At 45.5% G+C, this 27,073-nt stretch overlaps 2 protein-coding genes, 1 non-coding gene and 1 pseudogene across 3 annotated transcripts; 1 reads left to right on the forward strand and 3 right to left on the reverse strand.

The window, feature by feature from the left end:
• Window positions 1-8,343: 8,343 nt before the first annotated feature.
• On the reverse strand, window positions 8,344-10,526 carry LOC133892747 (peroxidase 70-like). Its single transcript, XM_062333688.1, has 4 exons — window positions 9,648-10,526; window positions 9,312-9,502; window positions 9,042-9,208; window positions 8,344-8,825 (listed from the first exon to the last, which is right to left on the reverse strand). The coding sequence occupies exons 1-4, from the start codon at window positions 9,876-9,878 to the stop codon at window positions 8,440-8,442; spliced, it is 975 nt and encodes a 324-aa protein (XP_062189672.1). The 5' UTR covers window positions 9,879-10,526; the 3' UTR covers window positions 8,344-8,439.
• Window positions 10,527-11,196: 670 nt separating this feature from the next.
• LOC133892540 (threonine--tRNA ligase, chloroplastic/mitochondrial 2) lies at window positions 11,197-15,342 on the reverse strand. The gene is made up of 8 exons (XM_062333388.1): window positions 14,979-15,342; window positions 14,682-14,828; window positions 14,446-14,593; window positions 14,087-14,340; window positions 13,038-13,415; window positions 12,298-12,606; window positions 12,014-12,214; window positions 11,197-11,700 (listed from the first exon to the last, which is right to left on the reverse strand). Exons 1-8 carry the CDS (start codon window positions 15,282-15,284, stop codon window positions 11,440-11,442), a joined length of 2,004 nt encoding a protein of 667 aa, XP_062189372.1. The 5' UTR covers window positions 15,285-15,342; the 3' UTR covers window positions 11,197-11,439.
• A 2,968-nt stretch (window positions 15,343-18,310) lies between these two features.
• On the forward strand, window positions 18,311-27,073 carry LOC133893068 (GDSL esterase/lipase ACHE-like; annotated as a pseudogene).
• On the reverse strand, window positions 24,348-24,486 carry LOC133894218 (small nucleolar RNA Z247). The gene has a single exon (XR_009905027.1). It is a non-coding gene; the product is annotated as a small nucleolar RNA Z247 (small nucleolar RNA).

A 27,073-nucleotide genomic window follows, 5' to 3' on the forward strand; every position in this document is an offset into this window, starting at 1 on the left:
ACCACCGGGAAGCGTGGGAAAGGGAGGAAGCTGTGCCACCATCGGTGTTGGTCACAAAGAAATCACCGGAGTTGGCCGCGGCGGAGTTTCGCTAGAGTGGTAGAAGAACCTGCTCGACAGCGGCCTAGATCAGGCATGCATCCGGCGTTGGAAGAGCTTGGTGACGCCTAGATCCGACATTGGAAGAGCTTGATGACGCCTGGTGGACCTCAACGATGGTGACGGTGACAGCCTGGAGGAGCTCGGCGGCCTGGATCTGGTGGTGGAAGAGCTCGGCGGTGTCTGAATCCGACGTTGGAAGAGAACAGGGATGCTTGGTGGAGCTCAACAACAACGATGGCGGTGAACTGGAGGAGATCAACGGCCTGGATTCAGTGCTAGAAGTGCTTGGCAGCTGCCTAGAGGAGCTCGACGGCCTGGATCTAGCCTGGATCGAGCCTTCGCGGGGGAGAGAAGCTCTGGCTGACAGAGAAAAAATAGTGAGGCAAGGGAGGTGGAAGGAGGCAGGGCAATTTGAGCTAAAATTATTCGTAATGGCATATATCTAAGAATGTGAACTTTGCAATTACATGTTTCTAAATTCAGATTTTATAATTGCATATCTCAAAACCGAGATATTTATAATGGCATATATCTCAATTTCTCTAAACAAAAAGTGTTAGAAGGCCTTAAAACACATGAAGTTTTCTTATCTCATATACCTACCATCCCTAAAACACAAATCTTAGCGCAAAAAATTCAGGTGTCGAAGCCTTCTAAAACACGCAAGTGAGATTTAGTAGTTCCTTTTTTTCCCTTCACTAAACCTAGTAGCAGCTGGTACTTGAATTTAACTACAGGCGATCACATCATCACATGGTCATCCTTAGCATATATTACCAGTTTATTAACCGTAAAAAAAATCTTGGTGGTAAAATTAGGAATCACGAAACCACCAAACTTGTCTTCAATGGGTGAGATTTTGTGGGTAAAGAAAACTCTCCTTACCCATCCCCATGACGTCATGCTCAAGAGAAATGATCTATGCTGACCTGGCTTGAGTTTCTTGCCCTCTTCCTTCTAGAAACATCTGTTACAGTACTTGTTGATGCAATTTTTGACTAAGAGTTCATACTGGTCAGTGACTTGAGACAGTTTAGATGGTAGCAGCACACCATATCATTACTTCAGAAATGTATCTACAAGTAGTAGCAGACTAGCAGTCATGCCTTGCGCTGCATCATCGCTTTGCTGTTTCAGCCTCTCTGGTAGTGCTTCTGATTATGGCCCATACACAATCCGTGTCAAATACCAAATCCTTGCACGACATGCAAAGTACCAAATCCTTGCACGACATGCAAAGTACAAGGGATGATAACACAATATTGGATCAAATCACCCCTTTTTTTTATTGATGATAACACATTCTTCGTCAAATACCAAAGACTTTATGCTTCTGATTATGGCCCATACATATTGGATGAAATCACCAAACACCATGTGCTAGCATACATGTGCGGCTAGGATTTTAGAGATCATGTGAAAGATTACGGTTAGAATTTTAGAGTGGCTTTTTTTCTTTTCACATGACTCACTTCACACCTCTCCTTATATAGAGCTCGCTAACATGCTCTCATATTAAAAACCCTTTAGGACTTTAACACTTTATGGATCATAATCCTATCAAACCCATATAGAAATCTAATTCGTATATTTTGTTCCAATCTATTAAGTGTGTGACCGGTTAGGTTCATATACAAACAGCTACGACTCGAAAATCCTTTCCAGACCGAAGTCAATAGCAGACCTTAGCAGGATATATTGACTCCCGATTATACACAAAGATAATATTGGTTAAACCTTGATATACACATGCACCGATCCCTTCGCCTCACGATATCAGTCAAACTCAAGGCGAGATACATGTCACCCTTGTGATAGCTGATCATTCACTCAATTAAATAGTGGATTCATCATGATTAACTTTTTAATTATATTGGCATGGAAATGCACTTTCTCAATCTAAATACTTCGAGGGACCCAGAGATATCTCTCCTATTATCAAGAAGAGGCAAATTACATCTTGATCGCTCACACTCCATGACATGTTTTATGACAAACTCGAAAACTAACTTTATGACTATCCAAATACGGAATAGTGTTTGGTAGCCTTAAAGTATATCACTACACATTTTAGGAATCAATAACGATCTTAGGTCTGAGAATCCTACAGGTACACCATCTGAGATAACAACTGATGTCACATCATAATTAACAATCCTAACGGTATTTAACAATATGTCTATCCAACATCATATTCTCTAACATGAATGCTCATATACATGTGCTCATATTCTCTATACCTATGATTCGTAAAATATGATCATCAATCAATACATGTGTTGGTCTTATGAATCATCTCTATAATATGTGACCAGGGATCCATCAGAATTACATCATGATTAAACAAAGAGTTCTATGAGCAAATCACATAGTTACTAATCAATATAAATGATAGTCATCCAAAGAATAACATATTATTCGAAAGTACATGAATATAAACGTGTGATACAATCATCTCTATGATTGCCTCTATAGCATATCACCTTCATATCACTGACGTTTGTTACACCAGTTCGTAACAAGAAACTGACATTGATAATCGCTATCACTGCCGGTTCTTACTCGTTTGACTTTTAATATACGCCTTGAGCTTATGAATCAGAAGTGATAAATTATCACTACCGGTTATTACCAAACTGGCAATGAAAGGGAGGCAGAAATAACCCTTTTTGTAGTAGTGTAATGACAACTTATTTGCAACTCAGTTGGTTAGGGTCCTTGTGGTACAACTTGTCCACTGGCTTCGAGTTCCAAACTAGTGCTCACATTTCCTCGGGATTAAATCTCGAGCTGAAACAATACATATATATGTGGATACATTCAATGATTAGAGCGTGTGTCCATGCTACGTGAGATTAGACCTTTAATCTAGCTGTTCGTAACAATAAATTCATAACTATTAAAATACGACTTCAATGGTACCATTTTTTAGCGCGGAGTTTACATATCATTAGAGTAATGTTAGTTAAAAATTACAATTCAATTGTACCAGCAAATTTGAAGAACAATGGTAGGAAAATAATCCTATGAGACCCAATTAGCAGCAGAGAAAGGCATACAAGAACTCTGAATGATAAAATTTGGGAAAGAACAATATATAATTGGGAATAGAAGGACCATGTAAGATACTGAAGCATTTCATTGAGCATGTAGCCAGCACATGTTACCTTGGTGTTATCTGGGTGCAAAGATATGGTATAGATCGGCCAAAGATGAAGGTGTCACATGATATACCTACACATGTAACACATAAAGATTTAGATCAATAAATAATTATGTGGGCAGGGCAAAATCTCAAAGCTTAGTATCTTTGCTGCCGTTCGAGCTTTGTAAAATTGTTTAAGAGTAGCATGAGGTTATAATTTAACATGCACACAAATTAAATTGTGCAACACATAAATATTAAGATCAAACAAAGAATTTTGGGGGAAGTGGGAAATAGCAGACCTTACTGGTGGTTCTGAAGCTTTCCAATTGGGAAAGAGCATGGAGCATGAGAAATGGGAAGGGAGAGATGTTGCTCTCACTCTCCAGGTAGAACAGCTGCACAGGGTCAAACCCCAATCGCTCGCCTTCGTAGGATGACTGCGCCTCGGCATAGGTGTAGTCATATTGGTGCATCGGCGCCACAGGAGGACAATGCTATAAGTCACAAGTATACTATAAGTGCCCCTTGTATACAAAATGCACAACAAATCCAAATACTTTTGTAGAATTTGCTGAATACATTTTGTAATGTCAGCACCACAACTTTAGTTGCCCCCCAAAAAAATCATTCATATATCCACCCCCCCCCCCTCTGAAGTCTCCTCAAAATAGACCAGATGCATCAATAAAATATAACCTTGGCTATGGTTATCAAGCACACTAGAGTTAGAAATTGCTCAATTCATGGTGTGGAGAACAGTATAATTCGCCACTAACCATATCTGACCATGGAGAACGTCCATCGTACTAGCACTATTGTTTACTCTTCTTGGGCTTGGGCTTGGGCTGGGGATGGGGTTGTGGGAGGAGATCAAACGACCATCGTGATGGCAATGGGCGGACGTCGTGGTGTGAAAGATGAGGTCGTAGCGCTGGGAGACTTCTTCTCCCGGACACCGCTGTTGCCACCGGTGACCGCACCCCTCCATGGCAACAGATGCCAAAAAGCTCCTCAGGGAGGTGAGGAACACGGACATGAGAGAGTAGGCAGTGCCAGTGGCGGAGAGGTCCGATCACTGGTGGTTGGTGGAAGGAGGGGCAGCTTCAAAGAGGGAGGTAAACGGATAGGCTGTGGAGCACTCGAGAGCAGGAGCGTCGGGGATGGGCGATGGCAAGCGTCGACGGGGGTGGGGGGGGCTCCTTCGCCGTGCCACGGTATCTCGCTTGGTGGAGAGCCACCGTTCCGGCTCCCGCACTGCGCCCGGATAGGAGCATGCGCCGCGCGCCGTCCGCGTCCTCGGCGCTGACGGTGACCGCCGCCTGGGAGGGTAGCCGTGCTGGGAGCCATGCCTGTGAGGGTAGCAGCGCTGGATTCGCGCCGGGGAGGGAGGAGACAGCTGTCAGAGGCTAGTCTTCGGCAGCGGCTGCTGCTAGGGTTCCTGCACGGGATAGATGGGAGAGAGTGAGGGGCGTCGGGGGTGCGAGGGGGTAAGGTGGGGGTAGGGGCGGGTAATTTGCTATGAAAACCGATGGGTACTTTGTTTTTTTGGGGGTGCAAGGGCAGGGAGTGGAAGGCAGGACATCTATGAACCACTACGTGTAGTAAATATTTTTACTATCATTAGTTGAGTGTCTATGTGTTGCAACGAGAATAAAATTTGTATAAGATGACATCAAATATATGCATAGATATTGTATATGCATAGATATTGCAAATAAGAATATGAATGATCAGGATTTTCAATCCTACTATAGGCAATGAAAAAGTGAAACATCGACAACTTTGCAACAAGTAAACAAATTTCAGCGGCTATATCTGCAAGATTCTAGCTCTTGCTTCTTCTGATGGATAAGGGAGCTCAATCTTCTGATCCAAACGATCAGATCACATCAAAGCGGGATCAAGAATATCCACACGCATTTGTTGCAGCTATCACCTGCAAGTCACATAAGAATACAACATTAAGTATGTAAGATACTAAATGAAACATAGAAGAATTGGCTCATTTCTCAAATTATGATCAAGAGAAGCATTTTGTTGCCTTCTCATTTTGCAACTGAACACATTTTCCTATTTTATCAAATTAATAAGTTCAAAACAACATTTTAAGTCAAACCATCGAGATAGTTTTATTAATCTGCAGGTTGAATGCTGGCCTTTACCCTCTCATCACTGCTAAATCCATCAAGCTCATTCAACAATCCAACATTGTCCTTTACACTTCTCTATCACCACTAACTTCACTATAGTTGAATAAAACAAAAGAAGTTACAAATTACTGCAAAAAATAGTATATCTAGTTGTATGTAATTCCAAGGACATTACTTATATTAGTCAATAGTAAACAACGAAACATATTTACTTGTCAAAACGCTTAGTTTCAATGGCATCAATTTTATCAATAAAGATGATGCAGGGGGGCTTTTTCCTTTGCCAGCTGAAAAGTGTCTTGAACAAGCTTAGGTCCATCACTGATGAACATCAAAACCGATTCACAAAGATGTTATGTTAATATTCACCTAAACTATACTAAAAAAACTTAAAAAATATCCAACTTTAATCCTTAAAGCATGCAAAAGTGAAGCGTATATAGCTGGAAAATTTGCACACCTGAACCAACATTATAAACAACAAAATTATGTATATAGCTGGAAACTGTTTATTAGAACCAACTTTAATCCTTAAAGCATGCAAAAGTGAAGTGTTAACCGATCAAAACCTACAATAAAAAACGGACATCGAATCCATCAAATCACATCAAATCGCCCCTCGCTCGAAACCCTAAATTGTAGGTTTGTGGCAGAAGCCGCCTGACCTGCTTGATGGCGATGAGCTCTCCAAAGTCTAGGTTCATGCTGAGGTAAAATCCTTATCATATGGGCTCAATCCTGGCTGGTCCAGGTCTTCCAAACAGAGCACCAAATTAACCAAAGCAGCTAACACATACATAGACAAGCAAAACAAATAAGATTTCAGAATGTACATACCCAATTCGCACGATCACAAATCCGTGAGTACATAATTCAATGCAACTAATTATCTACGGATTTCCAAATCCCTCTGAAAAAAATGAAGGATTTCTAAAGAACAAGGCAGGGGGGAGGGGTAGGGCAACGTACCAAGTCCAAGGCCACCTCAACTCGCCTCCTCAAGCAGACCAGGTACACTGCCGCTTGCATCTAACGCTGTGCCTCCTAGTAGCGAAGCTCGTCAAAGGGATCCTCCTCGCCTCCCCCATCGTCTTCGAGATCCAGAGCACGTGGCATGTAGTTGCGCGCAGCTCGGCCAGACGACCCTTCGCTCAAAGTTGGCGACATCGCCGCGAAGCCGATGATGCCTGTTGACGCAGTGCCGCCGAGGTAGAGGCCCTCGATGGTCATGTGAGCGGCCATTGCCGAGTGGGTTAGGCCGGCCGTGAGACCAGCGCCGCCAAAGTTAGCGCCCGCCGTGGTGACAACGACAACGGGACGTGCGCGGTAGTGGAAGCGCCATGTCCGGTGCCCGTAGCAACAAATTTAGCAACAGTGGAGGGCGAGATGTGTGGTGGATTTTGCAGGATTGAGAGGGTGGCAGCGACATTTGAGAGGGCGACGGTGCATTGTGAAGGGGCGGCAACGCATGGGCACAGGGGAGGTGAAGGCGACGGTGCCATGGGCGTCATGAGCGATGCACTGGAAGGGGGCACAAGGGAGGCGATGGGAGGATAGGCGGGCGCCACACAGGTGCAGGGGAGGTGGACATGTGGCGGCGACAGTTGCGGTGCAGGGGAGGCAGAGGCGGTGGCGCCATGGACGATGTCGGCGCAAGGAGTCCGAGCAGAGGGCGAAGGGGAGGGAGGGCAGTGGCGGGCGAGGGAGTCCGAGAGCAAGAGCACGAGAGATGGCAAGGGAATGGGAGGGAGGGCGGTGGCGGTTTTTGTGCGCAGGTGTGTGTATGGGGGGGACCAGATGGGCCAGGAGGACGACTGTGACGTCGTGGCCCAGGGAGCGCGCCTGCAGGGCACGTGCGGGCCTGTGTGAGCGTCAAGATCCAGTTGGCTAGTGCAGGAGCACAGAGCACGTGGGAGGCTATGGGACCCACACAGGAGGGTGTGGGAGGGGAGGGCAGACTACAGGAAGAAAGCACTACGTGTTTTTTAAGTAGTAGAGATTGGTCAAGCGGCACGATCGTCAGTAACTTATCGTCTCAGTCTTTTCTCATGGGCTTCTTTACGTGGATTCCTCCATTCGCTATGCAGTCTCAAATTTTTATCTTACATAATTAGCAATTTGGGTCTGACTATTTTTCAAGTACATGTAATTCTAATCATCATTCTAGGTCCTCATATTAAAATCCAACAACCTCATAAGTGGTTGGGTCTTGATCCAAGGGTATATGATGGTGAGTTTGGAGACAAAAAAAAGGTTTCAAAAGCACCTGAATATATAGATAACCAAATAATCATAACTTTTTTGTTTTGTAAAACCTTAGCATCAGTAACTTTTTGCCGTGACATTTATTCCTCTAAACAGCTCACCAAATTTGGGCAAGAAAAAGTTTATATAGCACCCAAAACATAGTGAGCATGCATTAATTATAGCACCCAAAACTTAGGCCTACAAATATATGTAAGTTACCTGATCTGTTTTAATACGAGCAAGTCAAGTTTAGTGGAGTTTTTTCCGTGAGGAAATTGTTCTATTGGCCAAAGGGATCACAAAATTAACTTATGCTTGGGAGAGAAAAAGTACCATACAAAAAGACACCTGGTCCCTCCAACCTATTACTGTTTCTTTTTAGGCACTTAAAAGGCACTTTTTACACTGCTTTTCTTATCATACAATGCAAAAGAACAAAATTTCACACATGCCCGGCCCCCTTGCAGATGATGAATATATTCCATGCTTTCCACTAAGCATGGTTTATACATGGCATGTTTGATTCACTCACTTCCACATATTGCCACACCTCTTTGCCAAACTACGATAGAAGGGACATAGAACTAAAAATGTGTGACAAGTCATAATTGTGACATAGAAACAAACACTCGGCTAAGACAGTGTAGCATGCCTATGTTTGGCAACGAACCAAACAGACACTTATATAGCCATGGCAACATGGCGCCCATCAACATGTTGGCTCAAATCCTGCAGTCGAAGACATGATACTAGCATGCATGCATGCAGTATCATGCAAACGTTTTCTGCTGGCTAGTTCACCCTCCGGCAGTTGCGCCGGACCTGCCCGCTGCTCCCCGTCAGGACACCAATGTCGCCCATCCTCACCATGGCTGCAGCGAAGTCGCTCCTGAACTGCGCCGGGCTGGCCGCGTAGCTCCTGACCAGGCCGTCCGTCGAGCTGCCGCTGAACAGCTGCTGGTCGGAGTGCAGCAGCCCCCGCTGCGCGATCAGGTCTCCGTAGTACGCATTGTCGAACGCGTTCGGCGTGGACGCGTCCAGCGGCGCGAGCGCTCCCCCGCCTCCAGTCGCCGGGCAGCTGGCCCTCCGCGACGCCGCGAAGGGCCCGTCGATGTTGGTCTCGTTGTAGATCTTGGCCCGGAAGTTCTGGCATTGCGTCTGTCCCACCGTGTGGGCTCCTGCATGCATGTATATAACGCAATGCAGGCTCAGAGACCAATCAATCTGTCCATGGACGGGCTGTCTCGCGTCTCAGTACGTCGTACTGGAGCCGTCGCTTTTGGAGGCACAGGGAATAGTTAGTTGCATGGTCACCAAGACAGCACATGCGGTGCGGTGAATTGGTGATGACTGGTGAACGGTGATGGATTGGTGAATGTTGGAAAGTGACGCACCTGACAGAGCAACCATGTCGGTGCTGCTCAGGCCTTTCCTGGCGAAGGCGGCGAGCAGGGTGCTCAGGCTGGACGCCGGCGAGGGGAGGTCAGTGTTTGCGGTGGAGAGGCTCGCCGTGGTGGAGTCCCTCCTGCCGAGCTGCACCTTCCACGATGGTCCTCCGAGCTGGACGTGCAATGTTCCAACGCGACATTGTTGAACGTTCACGCACTGGCCGGACTGTAGTTTGTGGTGAATACGAGATGCATTATTGGATGGTCATTCGTCCCGCGACGACAGATTCACGGGCGGCGACGGCGAGGATGTCGGCGCACGACACGGTCCGCGGGCACAGCACCTCCAGCAGAACCTTGATGGCGTCGATCACGCCGAACCCCCTCAGCGACCCCGCGTTCGGGCCCGCGCCCTTCTCCCCGGTGAAGTTGGCCGTGTCGTCGAGCAGAACAGACGCGTCGCAACCCTGGCGCACATGCATACACACATAAATCATCAATCGACTTGTTCACAAGATTCGTACTCCTCGACACATGCATGGCACAAGCCGAGCATTGCACTGAACGCTGCAGCAGCAAGATGAAGGGTGAAAAGCTGGGAGGTAGACTTGCTTGCACGAAGCAGTCGTGGAAGTGGAGCCGGAGCAAGGAGCCGCCCGAGCGCGCGTCCAGCGCCACGGCCGCCCTCACGGCGGTCCTGATGGTGAGAACCGCAGCCGGGCACGACGAGGCGTAGAACGTCGGCGACAGCTGAGCCCGAGCGAAGGCCACTAGCGCGGCCAGTGCCAGGAACAGTGAGAGCACGGAGTGAACAGAGCGGTGGCTGCTGTACGCAGCAGCCATCGCCAAACAAACTAGCTAATCCCTGCCTGAACGCTTGCTCCTGAATAAAAATATGTCTGAAATGCTAGATTTCTCTTGTGTTCAGGCGCTAGCTGCATTGCTGGAAGCGAATTTGTAGGCTGGATCCGGCCAGTTTGATCGCGCAGCTTTGCCTTTAATAGCTGGGCTTCGTTGGACCTGTCCATGCTTTTGGACTTTTGGTTCAATCAGAGAAATCGAAGATCCAATCAGCTGAACTATTTTATGTAAAATTATTTTTGGGTAATCATCACATTCACGTCGGTACACAAGAACTTCTCGATAGACCGTGCCCCACCGCCACACTCTGCCGAGTGCCGAGTGCCGCTCGTTGCATGCTGCACATGCATCAACTCTGAACATTTCCCCCTTTTGTTCTCAGCCTGCGACAAAAAGAAAACGATCGAAGCAATGCAATGCGACCAATTAACTATCGTTAACCAACCTGAAGAATCATATTCCTGCTCACTGAAAGAGTAGTGATGAGCGTGACTTGAGCTCAATAAGGGCATCTAAATTAAGTTTTTTCAGGAATCTCATCTAAATTAGTAGTTGGCTTCAGGTACAAGATATGCTCAACTGGTGACATGGATTTAGGTTACGAGATATGCTCAACTGGTGACGTGGATTTAGGTTTCGTAACGCTATCTGAACACAAGCTTTATTTGTTCTCTTGCTTTTATGCTGGACCACAGATGCCCACCCACAAAGATCGATTGGTTCGAGTACCGATCTCAATTGACAACTTTAGTATGATTAGGAATTGATATGCGAGCGGCAATCTGCAGGATCTGTTTAGCAAAAATCCAAAACTCTGGGTGCAATCTGCAGGCCCATCTTTGTTCCCCTTTTGTTTTAGGCTTTTAGCGGTATATGTCCTATCCTCGTCTAGGCCCAATATCCATGAGCCGTTGTGGATCAAGAGCCCAGTTTCTATTTTGAAAGCCTGTAAAATAGTCTAGCAAGTACAACCGATTAAACTATGCAATGCAATAGTAGCGGCAAGCTTAGCTACAGTAGGTTAGGCTACAGAAATGTAAGCACAAAACGAGCATCATTTTCACGGGCCTAAAAAAGGGTCGAAATGCCCCCAAACACTAAACGTACGTCTGGCTGATTAGAAAGACTAGCACGATCCAAGCATCGAAGAGACAAGACCCATATACCACAGTGCTACTGATTTATCCCCTGAGAGCCACTTCACCAAAAGTTGTGTCTTCTGTGTTCTAGACTCTGCCTAGCAAAAAGTGAAGTCTGAGAGTAGCCTGAAAATTTGTTGGTTTCTAACTGGTCAGACAAGTCTGAAAATGGATTATTTATAGCAAGCCTGACTGTGTTAATTGAGACTCCCTTTCCGCAAAAAAATATACAGAGAAGGATGTTGGATTTTTGTAAGAGTGAAATACTGTGGAGACAACTATGCACAAATTTGTTGGATCTGCTCTTGCAGACCTCAGCTGCTATTGTTCTTTCAGGGCACAGGTCTATGTGCAGAGGATCTAGTGCTCTACAGTATCGACTGAAATTTAGCGGATCAAAGGATCTATAACGAAGATCTGTTCGCAACAGCAAGTTGAAGTCTGCTCATGAATTCATCCACGGGCATTGTACCAATCTCCCCATTATGCCTGGACCTGATGGTCAGGGTCCTGGCTTGAACTTCTTTAGGACCAACTACTGCCATGAGTGGCACCTTCTGTGTTTCGGCGTTCCTTATTAGCTTAGGTAGGCGCTCTCCATGACAAACATCAGCACGGAACCCTCTTGATTTCAGTTCAGAGGCCACCTCGTTACAGTATTGCAACTGAAAATATGAAACCAAGATGTCATGGTTTCATAAATTATGCTAAGGAAGGGAACCAGCAAAAGAAGAGATATATTACTATACATGAGAAGAAAAAAAAGTGAGAACTTATTGCAATAAAGGGTAGCGGTTTAAGTAAATTAATCTACGATCATGCATGAAATCAGCCAAGAACGGATCTGCTCGTGTTGGGTTGTTTAGATATGATAACTTTTTTTACTCAATGTTTTATATAAGCCAGAATATCAGTGAACAGCTAATGCTTCAATTTAACAACATATGGTAAATGGTATGCAAAGTAAACAAATCAAACCTCATTATCTGTCACAGGTAGAATACGGACTTGGGTTGGTGCAAGCCAAAGTGGAAAATCACCAGCGTAGTGTTCAATCAGGACACCAAAGAAGCGTTCCAAAGACCCAAGGACAGCTCTATGAATCATGATAGGTCGTTTTTTCTCAGTATTTGAATCGACATATGTAATGTCAAACCGTTCAGGCAAATTAAAATCGACCTATAACATATATGAAAACATAGTGTTATTTTTCCTTCAAATGATTTGAGTACTTGTTATCCCAAGAAAAATATATAACTTACCTGTACAGTGGAACATTGCCATTTCCTTCCAAGAGCATCCTCAATTTTTAGATCAATTTTTGGACCATAAAAAGCACCTCCACCTTCATCAACCTTGTATTCCCAACCTTTATCATCTAAGGCATCCTTCAGAGCAATTGTTGCTTTTTCCCATATATCATCACTGCCAACAGATTTTTCTGGCTTGGTTGAAAGGTTTATCTCATAATACCGAAAACCAAATTGTCCCAGTATTTGCTCAGTTAAATCAAGAACACCTCTAATTTCATCTTTTATCTGGTCCTCTAGACAAAATATGTGGGCATCATCCTGCATAAAGGAACCTGATTAAGTAGTGGGCGAAGTAAAACTAGTACCAGCCATCTAGTGCTATGGACCAGATAGCAAAATGTCACAGAGTGGAGTATCCATGTTCCATAACTGAAGATTCTTATGTTCATAAAAGGAACAGAAAGAACTGGGTGCCGGGACCTCTGCCTTATTTTCTTGGAAACAGAAAGAGGTCACCCTATGAACTGTTGGTTGCTGGCTAATGGCATTACTTAAGCACACACATATTAATAAATAATGTCGAAAATAGTTCAGATGCATAGCGGTACTAAAAAGCATATGCCATTCAAAAAGAAAGACACCGCCTATTGTTCCTTTTATCTAGTGATTGCAATAAAAAAATACCTAAAAAAGAAAAAAATCATGATTGCATCAGAAAGAAATTAGTGGAATTAGAAGAAGGGAAACACCTGCGTAAACCCTCGTACACGGAATAGCCCGTGCAGACTACCAGATAGCTCATATCTGTAGACAGTCCCAAGCTCTGCCACTCTGATAGGAAACTCCCTGTATGAATGTAGTTTTCTCTTGTATACCAAAATGTGGTAAGGGCAATTCATGGGCCGCAGTTGATACAGCTCATCTTCAACATCCATTTGATTGTACATGTTCTCTTTGTAGAAATCTATGTGCCCGCTGATTTTCCAAAGATCAGCCTTTGCTACATGTGGAGTGTATAGTAGATCATAACCATGTTGCAGGTGAATCTGTTTCCATGAGTCTTCTAAAATGTGCCTGATAATAGCACCTTTTGGATGCCAGAATACTAAACCACCACCAGCATCTTCCTGATAAACATATAGGCTACAGTCACTATTAATGAAAAGAAGATCATTAATGCACATGCAAGTCATATCTAGAAGTTAGATGTGGATACCTATGTCATAGAGTGGTAAAGTGAAACATGGACATGAACAGTATTGTGTTGGATTTGGCAGTTATAGCAAACGATATGCATGAAACATCAATAGATAATGGCAGTTACAGAAATGCAATCAAATATAGTTGTGCTACAACTCTTTGAGTTTAAACATGGTAAGGCTAGCCAGAGAGTTTCTACTGTTGTATTTGGGCGTCTTTTCTACTACTTAATACAATGACACACGGTTCTCCTACATGTTCGGGAAGGAAAAAAAAGGCTAGACAGAGTGAAGGGACCACCTAGTCTTCAAACCCCTAGCATAATGAGTCATTCCAATACTGTGGACTCGTTCTTGCTCACTTTCTGCATGTTCTATTTAGATATAGATGACATGGCAGACTGTAAAGATTACCCAGTGCAAGAATGCTAGAATGATACCATCAGACCTTTAAGGGGTAAAAACCAGCAGGACCATAAATCTGGTATAGCTCGATTGTACATTGCTAGAAAGGTCGAGGTATGCCATTACTACTGAATCACTATTCAGTATTTACAATCATATGCTTTCTCAGAGATTTCAGAAGTATAAGATCATACCTGTATAGAGAACAGATCAAGGTCCTGACCCAGTCGCCGATGATCTCGGCGCTTGGCCTCCTCCTTAAAGTGGATGTAAGCCTTCATTTGATCTTCATTCTCCCATGCAGTCCCATATATTCGTTGCAGCATTTGGTTATTCTCATCACCTCTCCAATAAGCACCAGCAACAGACTCAAGCTCAACAGCCTTTCTGTTTATTTGTCCAGTGGACTCCACATGAGGCCCAGCACAGAGATCCCACCACTCTTCTCCTACACCACACGACAGACAACATCAATACACGTTAGAATAAACCAATCGCAACAGGGATTAAGCATCAGACAAGTAATACATAAATCGAATAGTAGCACACTAACCAATGTGGTAAATTGTGATAGGTTCTTCCTTAATGCTCTCCAGAATCTCCAACTTATACGGCTCGTTGAGTGTTTCAATCCTCTTTTGGGCCTCCTCCCTGGACACCTCCTCCCTCACCAATGGGAGGTTCCGTCGGATGATCCGATCCTATCAACATACCACAATGACAAATCAAAACCATTACTTAACACTTCAGTTCAATCTACTCAAGCTCAGGGCTGAAATGCAAGCTCACCATCTCCTTCTTGATTTTCTTGAGGTCCTTGTCCGTCAAGGGCTCCATGTCAAAGTCGTAGTAGAAACCGTTGTCTATCCAGGGACCTATTGTCACCTTGGAGTTGGGGAACAGCTTCTGTACAGCCATGGCCATCACATGGGCACACTACAGCAACAATTGTGCAAGACAATATTATGTCCATGAATCGTACAGGAAAACGATTGACAGGGTTTCGTGAGAACTGAGACTAAATTAAGCACACAACTATGCAAGTTCAAGCAATGTAATGGAGGGAGAGAAGGGGAGCAGCAGTACGGTGTGCCGGATGCGCAGCAGGCGGCCGGAGGATTCGTTGGTGGGGAGCACCACCCGCTCCCCCCCACCGTCGGCGGCTACGGCCTGGGCCGCGGCCGCCTCTTCAACTGTGGCCTCGGCCGCTTTCGGTGCCGAGGGTGAGGTGGTTGAGGAGGACCGCACCGCGGTGTACGGGAGCCTGCGGGAGGAGGGGGATTTGCGGGGAGGGAGCCCAATCAGGGAGGCGGGACAGTGGCGCGGTGAGGAGGGGAAGAGCACGCGGCGGTGGGGGTGGGAACGGAGCAAGGGGGCGGAGGGAGTCGCCATTTGGCCCGGACGGCGCCGAGCTCGGGGAGCGTGTGGCGGGCGTTCCACTCCTCTCAGCTTTACCCGTTGGATATAGCGTGTGGAAATTTTTAAAACCTTTTTAATTAATTTCAAAAATAAACCTTATCAAACTTTTTTTCTTTCAAATTTGAATTTTTGGTCATACCACAACCGTGGCTAAAAGGGCTACCACTCCATGGTTTACTCGTCAAGGCCCGTGGCATGAAAAAAAGATTCAAATTTATAGAAACAATATGAGATTTATTTTCAAAATTTTAATAAAAAGAGTATAAAAGACTTCTCCATTCCGCCAAGAGACAGGAAGGAAAGCAAAAAAGAAAAGAGTAAGAAGATTGATCCAAATTATTGTGAACAATTCATTCTTGTCTCATAGGTTCGGATAGGCTATAGGACATTTGAGCATTTCGTGAGCCCTTACCACTCGATTTTTTCAATCATTAGGTCTCGATTTGACGTTGAATGTGTGTTCTCCTTCCTTGAGCAGATGCCTTTCTTCTTGTATAAGTCTTCTTCCTCCCAAACTCTTCTCTCTCGCCAACGAACTTGTTAGCCACGCTCACCCCACGCGTCGCACTAACCCGTCGATTGAGTTGCCCCCACTGCCAACCCTATCCACCATTCTCCTACCACTCACGGCTCTGGTGACATCAGTGCCGCTTTGTCACACCATTGTGCCACCACCCACCGCCAATCCAACCGTCGACTCCGAGCTTTTCTCTAACATTGTCAGGAGTACCCTAAAACGTAACACTTGAATCATAACCCTAAACCCCTGAACTCTAACCTAGTCACGGTGGAGCCTCGTCGAAGACTAAACGAATATGGAGAAGACCTTCCCCGGCCCGGATCTCAGTTTAGATCAGGTAGAAGAAAGGACAAGCGTGGAGAGGAGAGAATTACTCAAATACGTTTTAGCTTTACCGTATCCCAAATCTTCTTAAGCAACTGTTTTGATCCACATCTCCGCTCAAAGGAGCGGAGATCCAACCACAGTCATGGAGTTATGTAGCAGTGCAAGTTTTTTTTGTCACTGTTGTTGGTTGTGGGCCATAGTGTATTCAGGGGACGGTGCACAAGGAGACTCAATGACAACAAATATGGGAACTGTGATGGGGCTCCGCAGTTGCGTGCGTCAAGCTAGCAACGATGAGGCTGCGAGTGACGACAACGGGGACGACAAACCAACGAACAACATTCGGTTCGCACTTCAAATCCAAGTTCATAAATGGCAGCATTTGGTTTGCCCTTCTCATTCCTTGAGCTCACGGTCCCTTCCACCCCGGATGCTAGTAGCTCAGCCTCAGCCTCCACCAGAGCAGGGTTCAAAAAACCGTCAGTAACCGCTCAAAAATCGCGGTTACCGACCTTCCCGGTCCGGTCCGATTTCAAAAACCGCTCGGTAACCGAAATTTGAATTCGAAAAAATTCAAAAAATTCAAAAAAATTCAAAAAAATCTTTAAAAAAACTAGACATAATTCTAAGAACTTAATTGAAAAAAATTTCAAAAATAATGTCGTTTACATCATATTCTATAGGGAGAAAATTTGAAAAAAATGAAAAAAATTGAAGCGCGCGGCTCAATTATTAACTCACGTTAAGGAAAAGTGTAACATGCAAACACATATTTTTCTGGTATAAAACGTATTTTAAGAGAATCTTTAAAATTGATTTCACTTTATTTAGAGTTTTATTAAATTCTCTATGATTTTTACAAAGTTCACAAACATAAAGTGAATATGTTAAGAAACATCATGTGATTAATTTTTTCATGTCTACTATTATTTTTTCTACGTAAATAATAATATAAATAAGCTAATGAAAGTGGTTTCACTAATTTTTAAGGTGTGATAGGTCAGTTATGAATTAATCTAGTCGCAACACATTTACACAATCATGCATGTTACAATAACTAATTCATGAGTTCATATATTTTTAAAAGATATAGGATCATGTAAGAAGACTAACAAAATTAGTTTCATGATTTTTGGATTAGCAAAGAGTAAACTATGCATTTACCTTGGTTTAACAAATAAAATTTCTCACAGAAAATTTTGAACTTTTTTATGAGTATAAATACTTTTATCATGTAGATCATGTTACAAGGAAGCCAACAAAATTTGTTTCACTTGATTTGAAGCTCGGATGAATTAGTTATTGATTTTACAAGATTGAACCCTTTTTTAGGTTTTTTGTTGAACTGCGCTGAAATTTGATAAAACCGCTCGATAAATCGAGAAAACCGAGCTGTTACCGACCCAAACCGCTCGGTAACCGACCGAATCAAAAATGCGAGAAAATCGCTCGGTAACCGACCCAAACCGCTCGGTTACCGAGAGGGCAAAAACATGATTTTTTTTCGCAAAAATTTAAAATTTATCGAATGAATTTTCTCCGAATTTTTGACAGGTAACCGCGGTTATCGCGCATTTTCGGTTACCGCCGGAGCTCGGTAACCGAGCTCCGGTCAATAAATGGAACCGTGCACCAGAGCCGGCACGCTCAAACGTCTAGGCGTACCTAGCTGCCCCGGCTGTTTGGTTGTAGGACTTGAGTGCGCAGCTAAATATTAGGTATGGTTAAAGTCAGGATAATGTCAAAAAAATTGGTTAAAAAATAGCCAATTGTTTCATGACTAAATTAAAATTTGGTAGCCCGATCAAAACATAGAAGGTCAAATCGGCCGTCTAAAACTTACATCCGCTGCTAGTTGAATATGGACACGCACGACAAACAAAATTCAGATGTAACTAAATTTTAGTTTTGAAACAAACGTTGGCTAAATCACTGGAGCAACCTGAGCATAACCAAAATTTAGTCTGCTTCCTGTGTCACGAACCAAATAGCGTGACTACTGACTACTACTCGAACCGGGGCCACACACGCCGTGTGCAGCAGGCAGCAATCTGGCACGTAACGGGCCGCACGCCACCGCGCTCCCCACACTCCAACCAGGCATGCACCGCACCGTCACCCCATCTTGCCTCAGCGCCTATCGCTATCGGCCACGACACCGCGTCCGTGTGCCCCGCGGCCCATATCTCTATCCACCCATCCGCCTCGAAGCCGAAACGCCACCCCGACCGCAACACCCGCGGCCTCGCTCTCACTCCCAGCACTGTCTCGCGACACGACTGCGGCCACCCACGACTCCATGAGAGCACGGCGAAAATGGCCACGGTCACCACCGCCGCCGCGGTGGCTAGAGCCATGCTGGTGCTCTTGCTCGTGCTAGAGCTGTGGGTCTCCGCGGGCGCGGGCGCGGGCGCCGACTGCCACTTCCCGTCCGTGTTCAACTTCGGCGACTCCAACTAGGACACGGGCGAGCTGTCGTCGCTCTTCACGGCTGTGTCGCCGCCCAACGGCAGGACCTTCTTCGGCATGCCCGCTGGCCGCTACTGCGACGACCGCCTCATCATTGACTTCATCGGTATGTACACGTTCACCCGGCCCCCGTACCACTCGGTCTACTACTGACTGACAGGAGCTCAACCTGCTGCCATGACCCATGGTCATGCCTCTGTGTATGCGTGGATTTTACGGTTCATTTCTTACTTTTTTCACATGCGACTGTTCGCTTCCTCTACCATGGTTTGGTAGAGCCGAAACCTACCGCCTTCACGAGAAATTTGGATTTTTGCCGGTGGCCACTCCAAAGATTGCCTTCACAAAATTATCTCTTAAAATATCGCCTCTGTGATTTTTTTTTGTCATTATGCAATTTTAAAACAATATTTTAAGTGTCATTCTACCTATCATGAATTGACATAATGACAAAAATCTTTGACATGGCAAATTTGCGAAGCCCACTCTTGACAAAAATCCAAATTTCTCCCGCCTTCACTTGCTGGACCAATAAATGTAGCCTTAATTTGTCCTGCCTTCGGTGCGGTGGCGAAGAAAAGGTTAGGAAAAGTCCATAGAAGTGGAGTAACAGTAACTTTGTGTTCATCTCCGTCGGACCAAGGGCGGGGGAGCTCCGAGGAAGGAAGCAAGCAAGCAGAAAGACCCTGAAACGCCAACCCATGTCAGTCCCGAACTCCGGAGTCCTGACATAAGCAGCCAAACGAACCCTGACACGGTCCAGTCCACGACCCGAGACGCTTGCCTCAGCCATGTACCGGACGAGCGAGCGTTAGACTATCCACAACCATATTCCCTTCATTTCGTTTCCTTCCCGATTCCCTTTCCCGTTCCTATTACTTTTATTTTCTCTCATCTTCAACAACTTCCCTTCGAGGGAAATTGCGAAAGGAAATGAGAGAGAACCTCGATCTAAAGGGAATGACTCTAGAAATCCTGTCGTGAAGGGAAATCGTTAGAGCGCTGAAAGAAACGAAAATCCCTTTACGACGGAAATCTCCCCTGCGAAGGGAAGCCGTTGGGTTCAATCTTACTGCGTGTCCGCTGGACCGGCCCCGTTGGAGCGGCCGTGCCTCCATGGCCATGATGACCGTCTCCATCCAAATCCCACCACGCGTTCGATCATTCTTAGCCGCGTGCCGACACGATCTTGAATTATTCCTCGCGATCTGACAGAAAGTTCAGTAACTTGCGTAAAGCATCTTTCGGTACGGTCACATTCCGTTGGCATGCGATCTCGCCGGGAGATACAATGCATATTTTATGCTGGTTCGCGCTCGGAGAATGTTGATATTCTTCTAGCCTTTGGGATGGACAGAAAGAAATGTTAGCTTATGCTGGTGGGTACGGGGAGATTCATTATAGTGGGGCAAAGAGACATGAACAGAGTTAGGCTGATCATATTCATCACGAAATGATCAGGGAAAAGATTTGGGTTGAAGTGGATAGATATCAAATACGGATGGATGTCTCGCTTTATAGATTATGATCGGAGTTGAAGGATAAAGGGTGTTTTTTAACGTCAGGTCCCTTCTAGAGGCTTCTTTGAAGCCTAATTGACGGGACGTGCATACCGCGCGAGTACCGTGGGGACGGGAACTACTTGCTTCCTCCGTCACAGCCAACCGAGCTAAGACTCGGATGCTTTAAGTGTGAAATAATCAGAGGTGCGGAAGATTGGATGGAAACGTCGTGCCTTCTCCTGGCGGGTGTGTACGTGTTAATATAGGCGAGGAAACTCCCCTCGCATGGATTACAATTGGTGTTGCATGTCTTGCGGTGATCACAACTAACTATATCTAGAATACAACAAATCTAACTACCAACAGCTGATCAACCTTGCATGTCATGCATACACATATTACAAACTCTGAATTACATTTGTTTATCTAACACTCCTCCTCAATCACAACCGTGTGAGAGGTTGAGATTGTGCTTGAAGTTCTCCAGCTGTCGAACAGTCATTGCTTTGGTGAATCCATCTGCCACCTGATCACCTGAGGGAACAAAGTCTATCTGCAAAAGATTTCTAGAAACTCTTTCCCTAACAAAGTGATAATCAACCTCAATATGTTTAGTTCTAGCATGAAACACTGGATTAGACGAGAGGTACTTAGCTCCTAGATTATCACACCACAATTTTGCAGTCGGTGGAGTATAAACACCAACTTCTTTTAATAATGTCTGAATCCACATTATCTCTACTGTTGCATTTGCAATGGCTTTATATTCTGCTTCGGTGCTTGATCTGGAGACTGTGGCTTGTTTGCGTGCACTCCAGGATATCAAATTTGACCCAAGAAAAATAGCAAACCCTCCAGTATACCTTCTGTCATCTAGAGAACCTGCCCAATCTACATCTGTAAAACCACTGATCATCATTGAGTTAGACCGACTAATCTTGAGACCTACCCTTGTATTCTGTCTCAAATACCTTAATATTCTTTTTACTGCTGACCAGTGAACCTCAGTAGGTGCATGTAGAAATTGACATACTTTGTTAACAGGGAATGCTATATCAGGTCTGGTGAGAGTTAGATATTGCAGAGCACCAACTATACTTCTGTAGTTTGTAGCATCTTTAGTACCCAAAGGAGATCCTTCAAACGCAGATAACTTCTCACTAGTAGAAAGTGGTGTGCTAACAGGTTTACATTCTGACATATTTACTCTTTTAAGCAAATCAGATGCATACTTATCCTGTGTTAAAACTATACCATCACGTACCTTGCTCACTTCGATTCCAAGGAAATAACGCAACTCTCCTAGATCTTTCAATGCAAAGTCCTGTCTCAGATCATGTAGCAGGCTTGTAGTGGATTCTGTAGTTGAACTGACTACTATAATATCATCAACATAGATCAACACAAATATTGTTACTCCTCCTTTGTTAAAATAAAACAAAGAAGTATCTGCCTTTGATGCACTAAAGCCAAGTTTAATCAATTTAGAACTGAGTCTAGCATACCATGCTCGTGGTGCTTGCTTCAAGCCATAAAGAGCCTTGTCTAATTTGCATACAAAGTTGGGCATTGTGATGTCTACATAACTAGGAGGCTGTTTCATGTATACTTCTTCTTCTAGTATCCCATGGAGAAAAGCATTTTCCACATCTAGTTGCCTCAAACTCCATCCTTTTGAAACAGCAATAGATAAAATAGTCCGAATTGTAGTCATTTTCACAACTGGACTAAACGTATCTTCGTAATCTATGCCATATCTTTGTTTGAAGCCTTTAGCTACCAACCGAGCCTTATATCTGTCTAGACTCCCATCAGCTTTAAGTTTCGTTTTGTATACCCATTTGCAATCTATGACATTGCTGCCTTTCTTAGGTGGAACCAAGTGCCAAGTTTTATTTTTCATTAATGCATTGTACTCTATATCCATAGCTTCTTTCCAATGTTTGCTAATTAGAGCTTCTTCTACACTATGTGGTTCACCACTAATAGCAGCAAGACCATAGCGAATACGACCATCAGTAAATACCTTAGGCTTCGTGATGCCATCCTGGAGTCTGGTTCGTGGCCGTCCTTGTGAAGCTTGTACCGGTTCTGGAGCTGCATCCGATATAGGATCCGAGGCCTCCGGCGTAGAAGATCCGGCTTCAGGCGGCGCAGAGACTCCAGAAGCAGGCGGGGCAGATCGGGCAGATCCCGAGTGGGATTCTCTCGGAGTAGCACGGTCCCCCCTGGCGCCAGACTCCGCGTAGCGTCCACGGAGAGGTCGGTGGCAGCCGCACGTGGAGACGAGCCCGGATTGGCCCATGTGTCGCCTGAAGAGGTGCCTGCAGCGGCTGGTGTGCCTGTCCTGGGGACAGGAGAAACGGCAGGCGCCGATCCCGGAGCTGCTTGGCGCGGAAAGAAGGACGGACTCGTGCCTGTGCCATCTCCGGATGTTGTGCCCTGTGTAGCATCTGTTTCTCCACAAAAATCATTAGAGTTTTCACCATTAAAAATATGATCAACTACAAATTCTCCCCCTGTTGATGGATTAAGCAAGGAAGGAGGAAGAAGAAGAATTTCAGAGCGAATTCGAGCGCCTGCATTGACATGTAGTTTAGCGAAAGGAAAAATATTCTCATCGAATATTACATCGCGAGAAATATAAATACGTCCTGAAGTTATATCCAGACACTTAAAACCCTTGTGGAGATTGCTGTAGCCAAGGAAGGCACATTCCTTAGACCGAAAAGGCAAGTTTATGCTTGTTATATGGGCGCAAATTCGGCCAACAAGCACATCCAAAGACGCGCAAAGCTGAGTAGTCAGGTTGGGTATGGAACAGGCGCTCGAGAGGGGTCTCAAAATTGATGACTTTGCTGGGTGTTCGATTGATGAGGAATGTAGCTGCAAGGAAGGCTTCATCCCAAAATTTGAGAGGCATATGTGCATGAGCTAAAAGAGACAACCCTACTTCCACAATGTGTCGGTGTTTTCGCTCAGCGGTGCCATTTTGTTGATGAGCATGAGGACAGGAGACTAGGTGAGAGACCCCAATTTTTGTAAAAAAGGAGTTCAGTTTCTCATATTCGCCTCCCCAGTCGGTTTGAACAGCAATAATTTTTCGATCAAAAAGCCTTTCAACAAGATTTTGGAAATCTTTAAATTTTTCAAACACCTCAGATTTGAATCTTAAAAGATAAATCCAGGTAAATTTGCTATAATCGTCAATAAAACTCACGTAGTATTTGTACTTGCCCACAGAATCTGGCGCAGCACCCCAAACATCAGAGAATATGAGCTCAAGAGGATGGGTGGAAATACTCGTAGATGTAGGATACGGAAGCTGATGACTTTTTGCTTGTTGACAAGCATCACACACAGAACTTTTACTTGAATCAAAAGAATATGGAAATTTATATGTTTTAAGAATCCTTTCAACAATAGGAAATGCAGGATGTCCTAAGTGACTATGCCATCTATCAAGTGGCACTTTATTGATTCCAAAGGCTTGCTTGGGCGTAGGTGCAGGAGGAAGGGGATACAACCCCTTTCGACAGGGTCCCTTAAGAAGAGTGCTCCTCGTGTCCCGATCCTTTATAAGAAAGAAATTGGGGTGAAATTCAAAGAAGACATTATTGTCGGATGCAAGGCGATGAACAGAAATAAGGTTCTTTTTGGTAGAAGGAACATGTAAGATGTCATGAAGATGTAGATTACGATCTGGGGTAAGAATTGTAGATTGACCAATATGTTTAATGTTCATACCTGCACCACTAGCGGTGTGGATCTGATCAGCACCATTGTATCTGTCACGGACAGCCGGCTTCTCAAGCTCTCCTGTGATGTGGTCGGTAGCACCTGTATCGGTGTACCAACTGTTGTCGATGGTGTAGGAGTTCATTGCAGCCGCCACATGTCTCTCTTCTGGAACGTAGCTTTCATCAAACCAGTGCCAACACCGATCTGCAGTGTGGCCGGTTTTGAAGCAAACTTGACACTGTGGCCTGGAGTTGCCACTGTTGGAGCCACCACGGTTGGAATTACCGTGGCCAGTACCTGCACTGTTGCCTTGTCGTTGATTGGTGTTGACGCTGTTGGTGTTGATTCGTCCGCGTCCACCAGAGCCACGGCCACGGTTGGTACTGCGGCCACGGCCAAAGCCTCCTCCACGACCACCTCGGTTGGCCATATTGACCGAAGATGCAGAGTGACCATTGCCTAAAATCTCCATGCGAGTCTCAAAAGCAAGAAGTTGAGTATAGGCATCTCTTACCGATACAGATTCCTTGCTTGCAAGAAGGGCAGAGACTATGGGATTGAAATCTAAGTCAAGCCCGGTGAGGATGTATGTCAAGAGCTCTTCATCTTCAATTGGCCTGCCGGCAGCCGCCATCTCTTCTCCAAGGGTACGCATCTTGCCGACGTACTCCGTGATGGTCTGGTTTCCCTTCTGCGCCGTGGCCAATGCGAGCCGTGTGTTCACAACCCGAGCTCTATTCTGCGACGAGTACATTGCCCCGATCGCAGACCAGAGATTCGCTGCCGTTTCTTGAGCGGCGACTTGGGAGAGAACGTCTTGTCCTAGGGAGCCGAGGACGAAACTCAGGACTTGTTGATCCTTGGCATACCATTCGTCGTATGCTGGGTTGGGGACGAGAATTTCCTTGCCGGCGGCATCCTTGCCATTAATCTCTTCAGCAGGAATTGGTGTTGCCCCGGTAAGGTGTCCCTCCAAGCGCGATCCTCGGACGGCAGCGAGTATCTGCGCCTTCCACATTGCGTGGTTGGATTTGCTGAGTTTTTCGGTGATGGCGACTCCCACCAGAGGATTGACAATGGCGGAGGAGGAAGCCATGGTGGTGGTAGATGGATTTCAGTTTGTGGAATTGGCTCTGATAACCATGTGAAATAATCAGAGGTGCGGAAGATTGGATGGAAACGTCGTGCCTTCTCCTGGCGGGCGTGTACGTGTTAATATAGGCGAGGAAACTCCCCTCGCATGGATTACAATTGGTGTTGCATGTCTTGCGGTGATCACAACTAACTATATCTAGAATACAACAAATCTAACTACCAACAGCTGATCAACCTTGCATGTCATGCATACACATATTACAAACTCTGAATTACATTTGTTTATCTAACATTAAGTAGTCCTATCTTTTGGGAAAATAATACTAGAACCTGAGCACACAGTAGGAAGCCATACAAAATACATGCGGTCCTGATTGAAATGCAAGAATTCAGCAAGAAAACTGCAAAATAATTTTAGGCTGAAATTAGTATGAAACTGTCTAGTGTGTTTCAGCTCAATCTTGAATCGAGTTCACTGTTTTGACAGAGTGACGCACCCCACAATTTGTAACTACTGAATGGCAATATCATGCCTTCAGGCTTTCTGCCATATATCCTTGAACTATAATACCGAGGCAATTACTCTATCAGCTATCAAAACTGCAAAATGACACGGCTTAATATACTGTTTTTGACACTGCAGCTAAGAGCCTGGGAATACCTTATCTCAGTGCGTACCTCAACTCAATAGGAAGCAACTTTTCACAGGGAGCCAATTTTGCGACAGCCGGTTCGTCGGTCAGACGACAAAATACATCTCTGTTCCTCTCTGGTTTCAGCCCCATTTCCTTGGATGTGCAGTCCTGGGAATTTGATCAATTCATCACCAGAAGCCAATTCCTCTACAACAACAAAGATGACAACTAAAACCAAAAACCATCTTTATTAGTATCATGTAGATTTTTGTTGCTTGTATAACATATCTGTTACATTTCGTTAACATAGAAGTTGCTATTCTGTTTTTCCATACAGGTGGTATCTACAGGGTGCTCCTACCAAAGACAGAGTACTTCTCCCAGGCGCTTTACACCTTCGACATCGGGCAAAACGGCATCACCACCGGCTACTTCGTCAATAAGACCACTGAAGAAGTCGAAGCCATCATCCCTGATCTAATGGAGAGGTTCACATCTGTAATCCAGGTACACCACAGCCCATAGAATCCAGGTACACCACAGCTCATAGAATCCAGGTACACCACACCTTTACAGAGGTAGCTGGTAGCACCCAATGTTACATTGTTGGCATTCTGCAGAGCGTGTACGGTCTCGGGGGAAGGTACTTCTGGATCCACAGCACGGGGCCTCTCGGTTGCCTGCCGTATGCGCTGGCGCACCGCCCCGATCTCGCTTCTCCCACCGACGGCGCCGGTTGCTCCATCGCCCACAACAAGGTCGCGCAGCTCTTCGACCTCAGGCTGAAGGAGACCGTGGCGCGTCTCCGGAAGACGTATCCTGACGCTGTGTTCACTTACGTCGACGTCTACACCGCCAAGTACAAGCTGATCAGCGAGGACGAGAAGCTCGGTAAGGCGCCATCGTCCCGGACGATGAACAGAACGAGTTCATAGCCTCTGAAGTCTGAACATTGCCTCTTGGGGAGCTCATGTTGGTGTTCTTTGTAACGCAGGCTTCGACAACCCTCTGCTGACCTGCTGCGGGCACGGCGGGCGGTACAACTTCGACTTGAACATCGGCTGCGGCGGGAAGGCGCAGGTGAACGGGACGTGGGTGGTGGTGGGGAAGTCGTGCGACCACCCGTCCAAGAGGGTGAGCTGGGACGGCGCGCACTTCACCGAGGCCGCGAACAAGTTCGTGTTCGAACAGATCGTCGCCGGCGCGCTGTCGGACCCGCCCGTGGCGTTGAGGCAGGCGTGCCATAGCAGAGGGCAATGAAGCGGTAGTGTGTCACTCGTCGGATTGGCTGTGCTGCAGCAGCTGCTGCTTCTTGCTGTGTAAGTGTACATTGGAGGAGCGCGCATGCTCGAGGCTGATGTATACTGCTTCATTTTGTAATAAGGGAAATGGAAATCACATCGAAGAGCAATGCTGTCCCTCATTAGAGAATCAATGCTCAGGAAATATTAGAATGCATTGTGAAGGATCTTG

The sequence above is a fragment of the Phragmites australis genome, chromosome 15 (assembly GCF_958298935.1).
Source record: "Phragmites australis chromosome 15, lpPhrAust1.1, whole genome shotgun sequence".
Lineage (NCBI taxonomy): Eukaryota > Viridiplantae > Streptophyta > Magnoliopsida > Poales > Poaceae > Phragmites > Phragmites australis.

Coding starts and splice junctions, on each gene's coding strand:
- LOC133892747 (XM_062333688.1), bottom strand. CDS start 9,878: ATGGCTGCTGCGTACAGCAGCCACCGCTCTGTTCACTCCGTGCTCTCA. Junction 9,503..9,647: donor TCCACGACTGCTTCGTGCAA/GCAAGTCTACCT, acceptor CATGTGCGCCAG/GGTTGCGACGCGTCTGTTCT. Junction 9,209..9,311: donor GCCCGTGAATCTGTCGTCGC/GGGACGAATGAC, acceptor ATTGCACGTCCA/GCTCGGAGGACCATCGTGGA.
- LOC133892540 (XM_062333388.1), bottom strand. CDS start 15,284: ATGGCGACTCCCTCCGCCCCCTTGCTCCGTTCCCACCCCCACCGCCGC. Junction 14,341..14,445: donor TATCACAATTTACCACATTG/GTTAGTGTGCTA, acceptor CGTGTGGTGTAG/GAGAAGAGTGGTGGGATCTC. Junction 13,416..14,086: donor TTGATCTGTTCTCTATACAG/GTATGATCTTAT, acceptor TATGTTTATCAG/GAAGATGCTGGTGGTGGTTT.